General features: G+C 35.1%; 1 protein-coding gene across 4 annotated transcripts in view; it reads right to left on the reverse strand.

The window, feature by feature from the left end:
- cu (NADP/NADPH phosphatase nocturnin) overlaps positions 1-16,464 on the reverse strand; it is a 21,531-nt gene extending 5,067 nt beyond the window's left edge. For 2 of the 4 annotated variants that reach the window (XM_017629421.1, XM_017629420.1), the window contains exon 1: positions 13,888-16,464. In XM_017629421.1, coding sequence (XP_017484910.1) covers positions 13,888-15,767 — 1,880 coding nt within the window. In that variant the 5' untranslated portion in view covers positions 15,768-16,464. Of the gene's footprint in view, positions 1-5,696; positions 6,232-9,515; positions 9,971-13,887 lie in introns of those variants that run through there. The other 2 variants (XM_017629423.1, XM_017629422.1) reach the window with 2 other exon arrangements.
- Between the last annotated feature and the right edge of the window lie 760 nt (positions 16,465-17,224).

The raw sequence follows: 17,224 nt of genomic DNA on the forward strand, positions 1-17,224 counted from the left end.
GCGCGTAGGGACTACACGCACTGAGTTTTTTTTTAAGTTCGAAAGACCAGGTGGGGGGGAGCGTTCGAAACCCGTGCTTAGGCGGTATTTCGGCAGAAAAATATTTTACAAAAAAGAAAAGAACTACTAAAAGTGTAATTGGTATACATATTTTATGTTATACATATGTTAGGGTGTTTCAGAATGCAAGCGTAAATTTTATTTGTTCCCTTTGGCTTAAATAAAATTATTTATATCTCGATACCGAGAATTTTCAAGTATTTATCGCGAGTATAAAAAAAATTCTCCCGCATTTAATTTCATAAGAAATTGACGCTAATATGAAAAAAGTACGATTATTGGCCATTTGAAACTTGCACTTTATTAGACAAATACTGTGTGTTGAAATATTGACTAAAATTTGTTAGATTTTCCTAAATTTTTTATAAAGTTTGAAACTGTGATTTATATGGTTTTGGTTAAAGCTTGGACGGTATCTTTATAGAGTCACTGTATGTATGTATGTACATATTAAAAAATTTTATATACAAATAAGTTTTTAGCTTTTTAATGAGATTGAAGAATAAAATGAACATGTATCAAAAAAAATATAATTTTTCGCTTTTTTTAAAACTATTTATTTCCTTGGATTTTAAATGGGAAATGGCAAACAAAAAAACATATTTTAAATAATTTTTCCATTCTTATCTAAATTAATGCCAATATCTCCTGATATAAACCAACAAAAATTGGATTTTGGGACACCCTAATAAATATGATATTATATCGATATACAGCTGCGGTCAATAAGATATGTAGTAGCAAAATTCAAAGTGATATTTTTTGCAACTTTTGTTTATTTATTTACTACTATTATTTACAGAAACTACATAAAAGTTCACAAAAACGAATCAAACTAAAAAAAAAATTCATCGAAATTTCAAACTAATTATTCAGGATTTTTAGAAAATTTTCGAGCATGCCCATTCATTTGAATACAATAAAATGCAAGTTTGAAGTTCCTAAAGCGCAATTGAAGGCCTATTTTAAAGAAAGACGAGCTCATCTCGGTGAAAATTCTCTCGATTGGTGTAAAACTAAACTAAAATACGACAAATTGACAGATCTGGCCCGCAAATATTTATTTGAGCGCTCCACCCGCCAGCGTTCCAAGTGAGCCTCTAGGAAATCGCCTCATGGGAGTAAAGGCAGCAAAATTACTTTTTTTTTAAATATTATATGCCCCTTTTGAACTTTGACTTCTAAGACTAAAACACTGTATAGGTTAAGCACTCGTTCAATGTTCTAATAATTTACAAAATTTTTAAGTAATAAAAACGATGACTTAAGTTGATTATAGCTTCTTTTTATGTTATTCCTAACATTCGCATTCGAACATTCGCATTCCGAAAATTCGCATTCGCATTCGCAAATATAGTTCATACATACATACTGCATATCTACATATAAACAAACAAACAAACCAACTCCCCAACAAACATTTATTTAACGCCATACTCATAAAATTTATATAACAAGTACTTACAAAGCCTTTCGTAAATATAAAGTTGCCATAAATAAACTGTGGTTATGTCTCACGCTCATGAATATAGTACGCATTAATTTTCTAAGGAAATTAACCAAAACCAAACTGCATTACAAATCGAATACTACGTCTATGTAAATATGAATGAAGTAAGAAAGCGAGTGGTGAGTGTTGCGGCTTTCGCATTAAAAATAAAACAATAAAATAATCTACACGCGAATAGCGTAAGTTTATGTGCTAAAAAAATATTAACTTTGTACATACAAGCATACATATATGATTGAGCAAATTTTCCACTAAGCTAATCAGATAGGTAAACATTTTTTGTTTTTTTTTTATTAATATTGCATGGGTGCCGGCAATTTTATTGCTATTCAATTAGTTAGTATTTTAATTGCTTTAGGTTATCGCAAAAAAAAAAACATTTGGAAAGTTTCATACAATTTTGCGAATTTATGTCGGAGCGTTAGGCGGACATTGATTAGAATGGACTGTGGAAAGTTATGCGAGATGCGTAATTGTTTTTAAATTAAAGACAAAATTATTGGTCGACGTCTAATCGAAGAGATTATTAGTAAACATATTATTTGGAAATAGAACCAATAATTTTTTATGGTAAAGGCTATGATTCATTCAAAAAAGTGTTTGTCCAAAAGTGGTATTTTTACGCATTACCTCCGAACTAAAATCTAAAATGTTTCACCAATCAACTTTGACTTCACTAAGAGAGACTGAATGTGTAGACTACATTAAGCAGACAACAACATTTTTATATTGATAATTGAATCATTATTTGCATTATACTATCAGTATAAAAGTATAGTTTGGAAATAAAAATATTGTTATGACAAGTACTGAAAATTTACGGCTTATAATTGTTGTTTGTGTTTTTAACCGACTTCAAAAAATCAGGAACGTTATCAATATTTTGTATATATCGAGCCTTAACCGCCAAAATAACGTAAGCGACATTTTTTTCAAAATTTTATTTTTGATGCAGAAATGCGTCTAGATGCTCTAGGAATATTTCTGCATCAAAAAGAAAATTTGAAAAAAAAATGTCGCTTACGTTATTTTGGCGGTTAGGAATCGATATGTTACTAGATAATTTTGAACCACGTCAACCGTTTTCTATAGTTATAGGTAGTTTTTTTTTTATCGGAAAAATGGCAGCTCAAGGGGTGTTCCATACGAGTGACGGTTCCAGGATTTACTACGGGGGTTAAGGATTTTTAAGTTTATCACCTGTTTGATTTTAAGTTATTTATCAAGAACTATGAAGAAGTGTCTTTCGGAAGTAGGCATCGATTGTTTGTATCTTCATAGCCAGGGAGATGATCTAACCCCAAACAGCGACCCCACCCATAAGTCTGCCAGTGGCCCCCATACGAAGAAGCTAGTGGTTCTCCTAAATTTTTGTATCAGCATTGAAGTGGATTTAATTAAACCCAAATAAGACAACTTTAATTCAGGAAATTGTTTGAAAAGTTTTTTTTTATATTTTTTCATTAAAATGCAAATTAGGTAGCTTTGTACATATTTCCACCAGCAAATTAGTTGGAATAAAAATTCGTAGCAATTTTTGGCTACCCCAAATTTTCATTGCCCACATTTAACACTCTGCAATGACCAAAACTAAATTTGCTTTTTTTCAATTTCGGTTTCCATTGTATGTATCTGAAAATATTTGTTCCACAGCATGGTGGAATTATACCAGGCAAAGTAATAGAAGCGAGAAGAAATCCAAAAATACAACAACAAAATATTTAAGCTTTTATAAAATTTTACGATTTTAAGCCTTTATTTAACATCTTGTGAATCCCCTATACGAGTAGCTGAAACCGCCGAAAATTAATTTGTCTAAAAAGTACCGTTGAAGCAAAACGAGCAGAAGAAGAACTACTTGAAAGACCCTTCAAATGGGAAGTGATACAGCATCAAATTACTATTTAGTTACATACATATTTCGCTATTTGGATCATCTGCAAAGATTAGCACTTTTTCAGAGATTCAGTAAGAGAATTGCGTACGCATAGTTTGACTAGTAACACTAAATTAAGGTGTATTTTTAATAAAAATTTATTTATAACAAACAAATGCTTCAAGTCTAATTTTAACAGCCCATATAAAATATATAAAACTTGACACACAGAGACTTCAGTTACGCCGGCTTTTTTGATTTTTATTTTTTCTCGCTTTTTCATATATTTTTTTTGTTTTTTATGGTAATAATGAGCGGGTGTATAATCGATTTCCAGTTTAATATTCATAATTTTTTTTTGGGGTATTTACGATTTTTGCGAAATAAAAACTTGATTATGGTATTTTATAAAACACAAAAACGCTTGCAATAAAACCCGTACAAAATTGTATTTAATTATGAAAAATTGATTTTTTTTTAAACAAAAAAATGCTGAATCGCATTTGAATGAAATAAGGGTATGTAAATAAATATGTGCATATCGCATACGTTCTTTATTTTGTACATATGTAGTACTAAGCACTTTGGATGTCACTAACTACCGAGTATGATAGTATTTGCATATTTTAATTGTGCTAGATACTTTAAGCAAATCTACTAACTTATTTTCACATGACTAAATACTGGCTAGAAAAGTATTTACTTTTAGCTAACGATTTGGGCTGCACTAAATACCGTTTACGAAAGTAATCGCGAAAAGTCCCGAAAATCCCTGAAACAATCCCAAAACCCCTTTAATTAATTCCTAACTGGTGCCGAAAATCCAAAATGATTCCGAAATATATAACACTTCGAAAATTCCTTAAAAAATAACGGAAAGTCCCAGAAATATTCCAAAACTTCCTAAAATTATCCCGAAAAGTATATCATGAAAAGTATTTCTAAAAAATCCAGAAAATAACGAAGCATTTCAGTATTTTGTCAAACTCTAAAGCAAAAAAAAAAAATACAAAAATTACCGATTACTGTTTCTTTTCCTGAAGCATTAAGTATTAAGAAATCAACTAAATACCATTATGTACATACAGATGCGATTAACTAATTAGCAACGTAATTCAAAATATATTGTTTGCAAATTATATTTATTTATTTATTTTTAATAATTTTTATTTGAAATATAGTTAAATCTTTAACAGAAACGACAATAATGAACGTTTAGAGGCTTGCACAAACTGCAAAAAACTTAATCAAACTTCAAAAAATTTTCATTCAAATTTCACAATTTTTAATTAGAATATTTAGAAAATCTTCGGGTATGCAGTTTTGTAGCCCATTCAATTGTAGTCTAAGAAAGTGCAAGTCTCAAGTCGTTAAGAATTACCGTTGATTTTTTAGAATCTTTTTTTTTGAAGGGTGTTGCGGATTTTTTTATATAAAAAAATGTTTGATCATGTGTTATATGGAAAAAATTCTAAAAACTCAACAGTATTTTTTAACGATTTGAATCTTGTACTTTCTCATACTACAATTGAATGGGCTGCATACCCGAAAATTTTCTAAATATTCTAATTAAAAAATTTTTAATTTTCATGACAATTTTTTGAAGTTTTTAGTCAACACTGCTTTTGAAGAACATGTGCAAATGCATTCTAATTAAAAAGAAATATATTTCAAATAAAAATTTTATATGAATTAAATCTATTCCAGTATTTCACTAGATTTCTTTTACGCTAAAACCTACTACCACAAATCTTTGTTAATCTGAAGCTGTAAAAATTTGCCGGCTTATATTGTTTATTTTTATATACTTGTCCCACTATTTGTCTAACGACAGAAAACAATTAATTATACTTGGCGTATGAGTAACATGTCAGTGTATGTATGTATGTATGTATGTACATACATATAGCAAGTCTGCAAACCTGAAATTCATCGCATACAAACAACCGCTTCAACAACTTCAAGTCAAGCGTCAATGAGCTGGGAAAATCCAAACAACTATTGATTGCTGATTTACAAGTATGTACATAAAGAACTACTTATGTTTTTAAATGCTATTTACTTTTCTTTAGCAATTAATTATGTAAGTGTGAGCTTCATGAGCATGCCTATTAAGTGTGATTGAGTGAAGTAAAAAAACAAAAAAATAAAAATAAAAACAAAAAAAAAATAAACAGAAAAGCTTTTTGATTAAGAACAGCTTAATAACGCAGACTTGCCTTACTTAATTTTTAATCCCATCATATTTACCTAGTTAGCATCACTTTTTGCAAATAAGATTTCCGATCATTTTTACAGGGCGTTTTATTGGCGCGTTTTATTTGCATTGCCTGCTCCATTTTTACAAAGAACTTTGTGTGTGTGTTTTTTTTTTAGAAAGCACCAAATTCACTTTTACTTTCAATTTGCAATATTCACTTAAGTAAGTCCTACAAAGTTCTAAACGAACTTAAGTAAGTAATTCCTTTTTTTAAGGCAACTGATTTTGCTGTTAAACAATGTTCTTAGACAATTGACCACAAACCGTTCTTGGAAGCGGCTTTGATGAAACTGATCCAAGTGCGAATTGTGACTTATTAGATGTGAAACTGGTATTTCAATAAGTATTTAAACTGCTATTTCGTGGGGTTCGAGATCGTTTCGATTTTGTTTCTCACGTGTGCCAAACAACAATGAGAATGCGGTTGACATCTTGTTTCGAGTTTACCTCAGCGCTGCCAAGTCGGACAGAGCGTTTGTTGGAGCGCAGTTCTGAGTCTTTGCGTTTTCGTTTCGATGTTAATTTTATTAGTATTTTTTTTATTTATGTTATTCTACGTTCTTTTGTTTTTGTTCCTCTTATTTTTTATTTTTTTTTTTTTGACTGTATTTCCATATTCTTTATATTGTTTTAATAACAAACATATATCTTTTGTGTATTCTCTGGACGAATGCTCGACCAGGCAGAGCGCTGCCGAATGGACCGCAGCGCATTGTTTGCGTATGTATGTATGTTTATGTGCGCTTACCGACTCCACCAAATAAGCGCTAATATATGTACATACATACATATATTCATGTGGGCAGCAATTTCAAACTCACAATGAGTTGCCGCCCGCCTCTACATCCTCAACTCCCTCGCCGGTGTCTATTTATGCCTTTGTGCCTTCGCAAGCGCGTGGCCTCACTTTCCACAAAGTCCGTTGGCAGTAATGTAAATATGTGCAAATATATACGTACATACATACATACATACATTCATATATATACATACAAATGAGCGCCCACTCAAAGCTGTTAAAAAGTTAAAGTCTTGTTCTATTGTTTTATTCTAGCGGCATACAAACAACACTTCGTCACGTTGGCTCTTTGGCTGGCTTTACATTTCTTGTTTGTTTTGATTTCGTTGATAGAGATTAACAATACCAAAAAAAAAAATGTTCGACGCGCCAAAATTTAACTCGCATATTTTAATGAAGACAAATTCACTGAAATCTGCATAATACCGACTTATTTACATATTTACATATGTATGTATGTATGCTTTCACGTCGAATATGCACATATGTTAGATGTTTAGCTGCTGATATGCAAACATATGTATGTACGCACATTAGAGAGGTCCAATTTTTGTATGGGAAAAAATTGCATCCTAGAAGACGGGGCATCCCCTAGTTTTTTCCTTTTGATATTTGTAATATCTATACCAACTTTCAGTTTTCTACTGCAACCAATACAGGGTGCTCGATGACCTTGAAATGCGCTACTGGATCGCTGGGAAACTGGCAAAAATATTGGTGATTTTTATAAAAAGCTACTGTTGCCATGACAACTGAAGCTTGTGATATTTTAATAGATAATTTTAATTTAAAATATTCTTAGGTTACTTAAACAGTTTTTTGATTAATATATGTACACAATACTACTAGAGTAAATCATGAGCATCCTCTAAATGGATACTTAGCAACGTAAAGTTTGATACCAGCACCTCTTTCGGCAAGCGGAAAAATTTTGGAAGGTGCCCCAAAGCCTATCTGGGAAAATTTTTTTTTGGACCACTCTAACGTACATTCATAAATTTACTCGGCTGACTTGTATCAATCATACATTTTTATTGTTTATGTTTAAGAAAATTTTTTTTTTTGTGTTTAAATTGTGAACCAGCTATAAAAAAAATATTGAGAAGATGGGGCGAAATCCTACTAGCATTTGACTACTACGTATGATTACTGACGCTGGGATAAAGCTTTGATGAGGCCCTAAAATTGTTGTTTCTCTCCTTGTACGCTGGAACAATCCGTGGCCGCCCGTGTTTCTAGACGGCAGCAGTTCCCTCATCGAGTTGTGGTATATTTAAAAAAAACGTCAGATTTTCCTAATTTCCCTGTGCTAAGTTGAGGCCAATTTAACAGTGTACTACGCCTCTTTCTAGGGCAAGCGCCTTGCCGTGGTGCAGAGGTTTAGGCTAATGGTAATTCGGCATCTATCATCTCTATGAATGGAACCCCTAGAACTGTCACCTCCTAATCCTAATGCCAATCGACGGTTTGAAGTTAGAAAGAGTAACAGCGACCTTACCGAGACAAAGGCCGCTGTTACCGGAATATAATGGTAACAGCACAAAGTGCTTAAGTTGATCAAAATAGCGCCGAGGACCACGATGAGCCATCCATCAGTTCGGAGTCGTCGTCCAGTAGGAGCTCATTCGCGAGTCCAGCGTAATTATGCGCTGGGTACCAGCAGCAGCAGAACAGGACAGCGGGATCGGTCGCAAAATAGTGCTGACAGCTGACAGGTCATCTAGCCGATCGGCGTCTTCTACAAACCCGAGACTCAGTATGGCGATCAGCACGGAGAAAGCGTCAAAGAGCGAAGCCTACTCAACTGCCTTTTCCTGGGCAGTCAGGCGCACTGAATGCCCTTCATCGAACCGAGCGGAGGATCATCCACCGTAATGCGAGAGTCCTAATCCATAGCAAAAGTCAGGCGGCACTGAAGACTCTCCTATCCTTTGAGTTTAAATCCTCTCTACTTTCGAGTGCATTGAGACCTTTAACTTCCTTGCTGAGTATATACAAAGTCGCTAAGGAGACACCACTCTACGTGTTCCTTGAGTGTGATGCTGTTTCAAGGCAACGTCGCTGTATTTTTATGCGCTTTATTAAGTCCATGTCCATTACAAGTTGGTGTTAGTTCGTCATTCCATCTTGTTCGTTACCCATCGGCAATGGAAATGGCGACGTAGACCTTTCGGGTAAGCTTTTATTTCTGCGCCGTATAAACATAACGACATAGTGAGGATTTGTAGAGCATAATTTTTGTCCATCGGGAGATGATTCTGCTTTTCAAACTGCTATTTGTGGTTTTATAACAGCCACGAAAATCGTTGGTGTATAACAAAGATGTAAATATCGATGGCAAGAACGGCACAACTCAAAATTAAAAAAAGCAAAACCATTACTACTATTAAGTGTCTCATGTCTCCAATCCTTGTCTAATATATTTTTTTGAACTTTGAGTTATGCGATTATTTCGGAAGACCATCGATATTCACATTTTCTCGGCCTCGTTCGCCGCTAGACCAGCCTATCTTGCTTCCCTTTTTAAACTGTAAAATTGCGCTTATCTGCTTAAGTACCTCGGCGGCATCGTGCATTTGCTATACTACTGCGATTCAGCTTACACTTTCCAATATCGGATTGTAGTCGCACAACAGTGATTCGCCTTCTCGAAAACCTCATTTGATCTCGAACGGGAGGAAGCGTTCTTTCCGATTCGGAGAATCTGCCTTCCTGTGGATTGCACTTATTACTCTGAGCTGGATAATCAATCGTTCAACGACGGCTAATATTCGAACCGACTTTGTATTTAAGAGGGCGTTATCAGGAATTAAAGCACCCCACCTATACCTGCCTACACATTATTCACAGTTTACATGCGTTAATTAATTTTTGTGTAAATTTCCGTTAGCTAGATTTGAGAAAGGTAAATGTGTACATGTACATGTATGTACATACATACAAATATGGCATAAGGATGATTAACACATATATACATAGTTGATAATTAAATTGATCCAGTTAGTCTTACCTTGGTATGGGCACTGCAACGCGTCGACGCGTAAATGCACGTGACGTCACAATAAGTCGCGATGACTTGAGTAAATATTCCATTTTGCAGTTTAATTGTATGTGTGTGTGTGTGCGTGCGTGTGCGATTTTATACACAAATTTATTACCTTAATTACAAATATTAATTAAGGCTTTTGATTTTATGATTGATTAGTTTTAATTAATTTAAGCAAAATACTAAATCAATTTCATTTTTAATGAATAAATCCAAATTTTATTTTTTAAAAGTTGTTGTGAAAAAAAATTTAGCAAATCAATATTTATTAAAAATCGATACTATATATCACACGATGCAACACTAACTGCCTTACTTTTAACTTTGTTGCAATTTGTTGGGCATTTAAAAAGTACTTGTACGTCGTTCTATAGACATTGACAGTATCATTATGTCAAAAAGTCTCGATTTTAGCAAATGATCCTAGAAGAAGAAATTGAAATATTAAAATATGAATGAATACAGCAAGCGCTGGCGGAATCGTAGTGTAGCTGCGGCGTTGCGAAACGTGTCAACCTTTTGAACCAAAGCTATGCAGGCAATGATAGAGTAAAATCTATGATGCATGGAATATGTAGATAAGAGCGCCATATACGTATGTACATAAGGGTGGTCCAAAATATGTAAGTAAAGTAGGATTGTTCTACATATATCGAAAAAATTTACCCTTATTTTTTATTTTGAAATCAAAACATATTTAGAGGTCGCTCAAAGCGCTCTAAGTTTTTCATGGTATAGAATTCTTGAAAATCAATAGTTTTCGATCGGAAAACTCAGTTTCTCTTCAGAAGACTTCCAATAACAATACCCAATTGTTTGTTTAACCATTTTTTAATACTAAAGATTTTTTATTTATCCGTCATTTCATTTTCTGGCATTTTCTGGGGGTTTTGGCGGACGTATAAAATATAATTACTATGAAAAAATTGTTAAATAATTGATTTTCAAGAATTCTATATTATTTTTAAGAAAGTTTTTTCCCCCTACATAAAATACATAGAAAACTTTGAGCGCTTTGAGCGACCTCTAAATATTTTTTGATTTCAAAATAAAAAATAGGGTGTACTTTTTTTCGATAAAGAACAATCCTAGGGCGTGGGAGCATAAAAATTCCGACTTTACTTTTTCACATGCATTTTCGGACCACCCTAATGTACATACATACATATACAATGTAGGCATAATCATTCGCATAAGCAACGTGCACGCGTCAAAATTACAAATGTGGTTGTCAAACAAAAGAAAATTGGAATGTAATTTGCAACAAAGTCATAATTAAAAGTAGTGCACAACGTACCTATGTACATATGTATGTAGTTCAAAAATTGTTTTCTTCTATTTATAAGATTATAAGTAATGCGCAACTGGATCGCAGATTTTTATTTTTTCTCTGCACCGGATGCCATTATCCAATTCTTATGTAGAATCGCTTAGTGATTCAGTTTAAAGAAAAGTGGTTCCACTCATTCACGTGACACTTGCGAAGCAATTTACCAGGAATTTAATATGAATACGGTAAATGACAGCTAACGAAATTCACCATAAACCATATATAGATACGTCACTTTACAAGGAAAAAATTTTAAAAATAATAGATTTTGTGTAATTTTTGTTTGAAGTCTTCTATTACAAAAAATCCAACGTGGTCAAATTAAAACGCACAAACATTTTTTGTATGAAATATGGCGTGATATACGTGATTAAGTGGAAACACTTTTTTTAGTTGAATAACGGTAAATTGCAAATATATCGAAAACTTATCCATAGGAAAAAAATTAACTCGATTTTCGAAATCATAGGAATTGGATAGTGACATCCAGTGTGCATTTTGAGGTGAGCCAGTGTTACCAACCGTATCGTCGTTTCTAGATTGTCTTAAGTTGATTTTGATTTCCCAAACTTTTTTGCTCTACTTAACCCTAGTTTAACAAAATGCGACCCAAAAGTTAACGCAACGTATAAGAAATCGGTTCACAAAAGGTTATGCGCGAAAATACATAAAACAAGTGAGGGGAGTGCTGCCTTTGGCTATACCGAAGACTTTATACCGGTCATGAAAAATAAATAAAATTTCGCTTTTTAATCGTGTTCAAACAGAGACTTTCTTTAGGGTCGCTAAATCTACTCAGCTCGACGGTAAGATCATTTGAGTATACAATGCAATAGCTTTTGACAAACACCCTGCTGACCTTGTCATAATTAAGCTTTTATTTGTATATCTGGTAGCAACTTATCATAATCAAACATTTGTTATATATATATTTTTTTTTTTTTTTTAAATAAACCACATTCAGTTAACAAGCGTAAATACGAGTATGTATGTACCTATGTGAAACTACTAAGTGAATATAGCAGTTGCAAAAATTTGTAGAATTAAACGTTTTTTATTTTTTTATTTTATTTTTTTTTAGTTCACCTTGAACTTCATGCGTATTATTATTTATTTTTGTTTGTTTATTTGGTTTGAAAGTTGACAACAATTATACACGAGTGCGCTACAGTTTATCTTGCGGATATTTAGTTACATACATACATACTCATAACTGAAGCACACTTTACGCAAGCTTAGTAAGCCAATTATTTTGTAATATGCTTAATATTATGTGAAAAAAAAAAATAAAAATAAATATGTAGACATAAATATCATTATGCACANTTTGTTTATTTGGTTTGAAAGTTGACAACAATTATACACGAGTGCGCTACAGTTTATCTTGCGGATATTTAGTTACATACATACATACTCATAACTGAAGCACACTTTACGCAAGCTTAGTAAGCCAATTATTTTGTAATATGCTTAATATTATGTGAAAAAAAAAAATAAAAATAAATATGTAGACATAAATATCATTATGCACAAATGGCCTTTATAAAACAAATTTTGCGGTAGTTGAGAATGACAGCATACGAGTTACGTACATAAATATTATTTATGACTCTAATTGAGATAGAAAATTCATAAAACACGCATACAAATACCGCAACAGATTATTTATTCGAGCACTTTAAGGCCACTTCAAGTTTATTTTGGCATAATTAGAAAGAAAAATAAACTGTGTTCGGATAGGTCTTTGAACGAACCAAAGTTCATATCTTCAGTGAACCTTTGTTGTAAAAAAAAAAAAAAACAAAATAAGAAATAAATATCGAGCGCTTTTTTTCTTAAGAGCTACATACTGATTTAAAAAATTTTGATAGAAGTAAATTTCTTTACCATTTCTTGTGCGTCATTTTATATAAATTTTTCGTTTTTCTTTAGAACTGCAGACAGGCCGTAAACAAAAAAAAAAAAGAAAAACAAAAATTCTTCTTGTGAAGCTCGGTTTTGAGGACGAAGTAATTTTTCATTCAATCAGATCTTTAAAATTACCTTCAAAGTAAAATATTGGCTTTTTTAGATTGTAATAAACTTAGAAAAAATTTGTGAATGCGTTTTTCGGTTCTCATGGCCATGGAAATCGAATGCTTGATGCAAGAGCATCAAAAATAACTATTTGTTTAAAACTTTTACAAAGTTGCTTGTTTCAGGTAAAAAAATGAAAAAAATTAAATCTTCTACATTTGAAAGTCGTTTTGAAAGTCAAGATAATTTTTTTCCCCAACGAGTATTTTTTTCCTGAATTCTCCAACTCATATTTTAAATACCGTTATATTTGATGTTGTCCATTTTTTTACAAAATAGAACACTGTGTGCCGCCTGGCTATCGCTTACTATTTTCTCACGCACATGGCATAAACTTCAGCCTGAAAAATACTCGCATATTTCCCCGAGGAACAGCCATCTTAATTCAGGGCCGAGGATCCCTTCTCCCATTCCCTCTGGAGTTGTCGAGCCGTCTGCATCCACAGGACTCGCTTGCCAGCCGCTTGCACAGCATTAACGCTTTCGTGGCTTTGAAAGTGATCGTAACCAAATGTTTGTTCCATAGAATTTTGTCTTCTAGAATTAATCCCAGATAATTCCCTTCACTGGCGTTTGTTGACAACGACTCCCTACAAAGTTATGTTTCTCTTGCCCGGCAGGACTCTTTTTTAAAGTGACCATAATGATGTCAGACTTAGCTGGATTAAAGTTGAGCCATAGGTTATTAAGTATTCCTATTCCTACCCACCTTCAACTTTAATTTGTATCAGATTTTTTTGATAAAAGAGAAAAAAAAAATTATTTTCACACGCAAGTCATAGCCGAAAAAACTCATTACGAAACTACATAAGCATCGATCGAAATACGCAGATTAACCAGATGAATTGCCATTTAGTAGAACGACCAGTTTCTTCTCTTAACCCGCTTCAATATTTATGTGATAAGTTACTAAAATTACATGGCAATTACCTCACAAGATACAAAAGTAAATCCCGCGGTGGCTCGTAATCGATTACAGTATTCTCTTGACGTTGATGTTTATGTAGCTGTTGCTGTTGTTTTATGGTAGCCGCATTGTCTGTACCGGCAATACCAAAAAAGTTGTCATTGTCACTGTCACTGTCATTGTCGTCGTAGTCATCGTTGTCGTTGTCGTCGTTGTCGTCGTCGTCGTCGTCGTCGTCGTTGCCACCTTCGCTATACACACAACAACCACATTCAGCGTCGTCACTACGGCGAACGGCTCGATGTTCATGGTGATAGTTGTTGACTTTTTCGTTGTTGTTATCAACGCAGCAGCTGTTCACATCGCTCACGTTGATCGCGTTATTGGAGTGCGTAAATGCGTCATGAGTTGGCGCGCAATTGGCTGGCACACCTTTTTGGGGCGCTTGTTGTTGCTGTCGTTGTCGCTTTTTATGTTGCTCTCGTCGCCGTTGTTGTCGTTGGCGTCGTCTTTCTTGTTTTGTTTGTTGGTTTTGTGCCGTCGGCGACACACACCCGTCTTTGTCTGCCACTGCAACATCGGGCGCACACGCCGTTACATTACTCGTTCGCGCCGCCGCCGCCACCATAAGCTCCGCCAGTGCGGCTGCTTTCGTATTCGCATTTGCGCTCGCCATTTCCAGTTGCCGCGCCGCCAGACGTTGTTTCATTTGTGTCGTTGAGGTCATTGCTGAGGCCTTTGCCAATGCTTCCGCAATTTCGAATTTCTCACGGAAGTCCTTCAGCATGGTCATCTCGTGCCGATCGACGATTGTAGCATTCATATTATTGTCGCCATGAACGAGTGGAGGACCACCAGCGTGGTCGTCAACGTCGTCGTCGTCCTCGTCCTCGTCGTCGTTGCGCGGAGTAGTCAATGTGATTTCATCAACTAGTTCACGTGCTGGCTTAACCAATTTATTATTGAGCTCTTGCCTTTTTTTGCTACCGTCTGGCTTCTCCTTTTGTTCGTCAACAAAGCTGGAGTCACTGTCTGTATCGTTTGTGTTCGCCGTTAAAATATCTGTGAGAAATTTCTTACGTTGTATGGCAATACCTGAGGGCGCGCGTAGTATGGGCGCATTTGCCGCCACGGCGGACGTGACTACATTCGCATTCAGACCTATTGGCGCTTGAATTGCTGTAGCAACTCTGTCAACTTCATCGGTTCCTTGTGCCAGCGACTCGTCTACGGAATTGGCGCGCATTGTATCCTCTGAGCAAGTGTGTTGCAGCTGTGGTCGCTGCTGTTGGCATGTCTCTTTCACGTACTCAGCCAGTGCTTCACTGGATTTCAAGGTCACCTCTGATGGCGGCACAAAACCGGCCAAGCTCAAACGCAATCGGCACTCATCAGTGCACAGCCGACGACACATCTCATTGATGGCGGTGGCGCGTGCACCCAAATCGCCAGGTGCGCTGTCGGTGCATGTCAGGCAGGGTTTGTAGAAGATTGAATTGCCTACTATGGAGATGCCGGGATCATTGCGGGGCGCATCACCACCATCACCATTGCCGCTGCTGCACTCTGAAACTAGTAATTCATATTCTGACTCAGGATTTAACTCATCGCTCGAAGAGTGTGCGTCTTCATTTCGATTGGGTGTTATAGCGCGCTCTGTTCTGAAGCTGTCGACTTGATTGAATTCATTTGAATTCGATTCTAATTGAAAGAAGAGTGGCGGACGCTCTTCGTCGGGTGTGCGGCCATCACGCATAAAGTTTGAACGCATCGAGGACATGTTGGGTGGCGGACAGTGCAGTAACAATGAGGTGACGGGCATCGCTTTGCCCAGTGCGGTGGTACGTCGATGGCCATAACGTTTAGAGGCATCAGCGCCGAAGGTATCCTGATGTGATTGCATAGTGTGCGTGTGGCGCGCGTGTTAGCTGCGGGCTGGAAGGGGGGTTAAAACTATTTAGGAGGAGGACTTGAAGAAAAAATCGAACGATCTACTCGCAATCCATGCGTTTAGCAACAATTGTTATTGATTTTGATAGTTGTTTGCCTTCTAGATTAGTTTAATTTTTTTCTTAAAATCATGGATTCACAGTTTTCTTAGCGCACAACTACTTTAATTATATCCTCACAGTTTTTTTTTTTTTGTAAGATTTCACATTTGTGCAATTCCTTTTTTTTCGTATAAATTTCGGTAATTCACTCAATTTTTTTTTTTTTCACTTGCACTTTATAACGGTTCAAGTTGTTTATCAACTGTGTTTGTGTCAGGTAATTGTAAATTTAATTCACTTTGGTTCCGTACGTTTCGCTCGCGTGTACACTTTGCGCTTAGAACATTGAACTAGTAATCCGAGCAGCAAGCGACGTTTCTTATTTATATCGGCTAGATCGAGGCTAACAGCATTCACAACATCGGCTAGCAGGCTAGCAGCCTGGCTGGCTGTTTGTTTGTTTGTTTGTTTTGGCTTAGTGGTGGTGGTGGTAGCTTTGCTCTGTCGTCGGCGTCCGATCGTTGCGATATTCACTCAAAATGAGCCGTCATTGCTGCAATTAGTGCGGCGTTGTCGTTGCTAATATAATTATTACCTGTTGTTGTTCGGACGCACAAACACACACGCACTCACACACATGTACTAAATATATATACTCCATGTTTTATAGTCATTGTTGTCGCATTGCCATTAGCTTACGAGTAATTGTCAACTGAACTCGCAGTTGATTACTTCGCCAAAATAATCGCGACTTCTCAAATTGTGTGTGTTTGATAAATTTGCTGATTTGCTTAAAGTCATTGTTGTTGCTGGTACACAGTGACTGCAATTAATCGTTACTTTTGCATTTAGTTGCAATTTTCAGCGCTTAAACGATTTAGTTTTATTTCTTGTTTACAAGTTGACTGTTGCAGTTGCAGTTATGGCAGTGGCAGAAGTAAACAACCCCCCGTAACTTGGATTGAACACATAATTTCAAAATTTTGGAGGAGTAATGATGACGCCGTGTTTGCGGAGTTAGCAAACTTTACACATAATACTATACAATAATATATATGATTAGGAAAAAGTTATGCATAGAATGGTTTATTTTTATACCTTTCAGATTGGTTGTGTCATTCAAAATATTTCTTGATCATTAGCACTTAGCAATTATTTGTTAAAATTGCATAAAATCAGTACCGCAATTACTTGATTAACAGTCAACATAATGTACGCATCTTTGTATGTATGTTTTGTTTGGTAAAATTAATTTTTCATATTTCAAGAATCTTAAATAAACCTTTTTATGACAAGTATGTGTCGTTGGCTCTGACTGGATGTCGAGTCTGTGAAGCACCCTCGAAATAAAAATTGCAATGCTGGTGGT

Source organism: Rhagoletis zephyria, unplaced genomic scaffold (assembly GCF_001687245.7).
Source record: "Rhagoletis zephyria isolate East Lansing unplaced genomic scaffold, Rhagoletis_zephyria_1.1 Rzeph_scaffold_06774, whole genome shotgun sequence".
Classification (NCBI taxonomy): Eukaryota; Metazoa; Arthropoda; class Insecta; order Diptera; family Tephritidae; genus Rhagoletis; species Rhagoletis zephyria.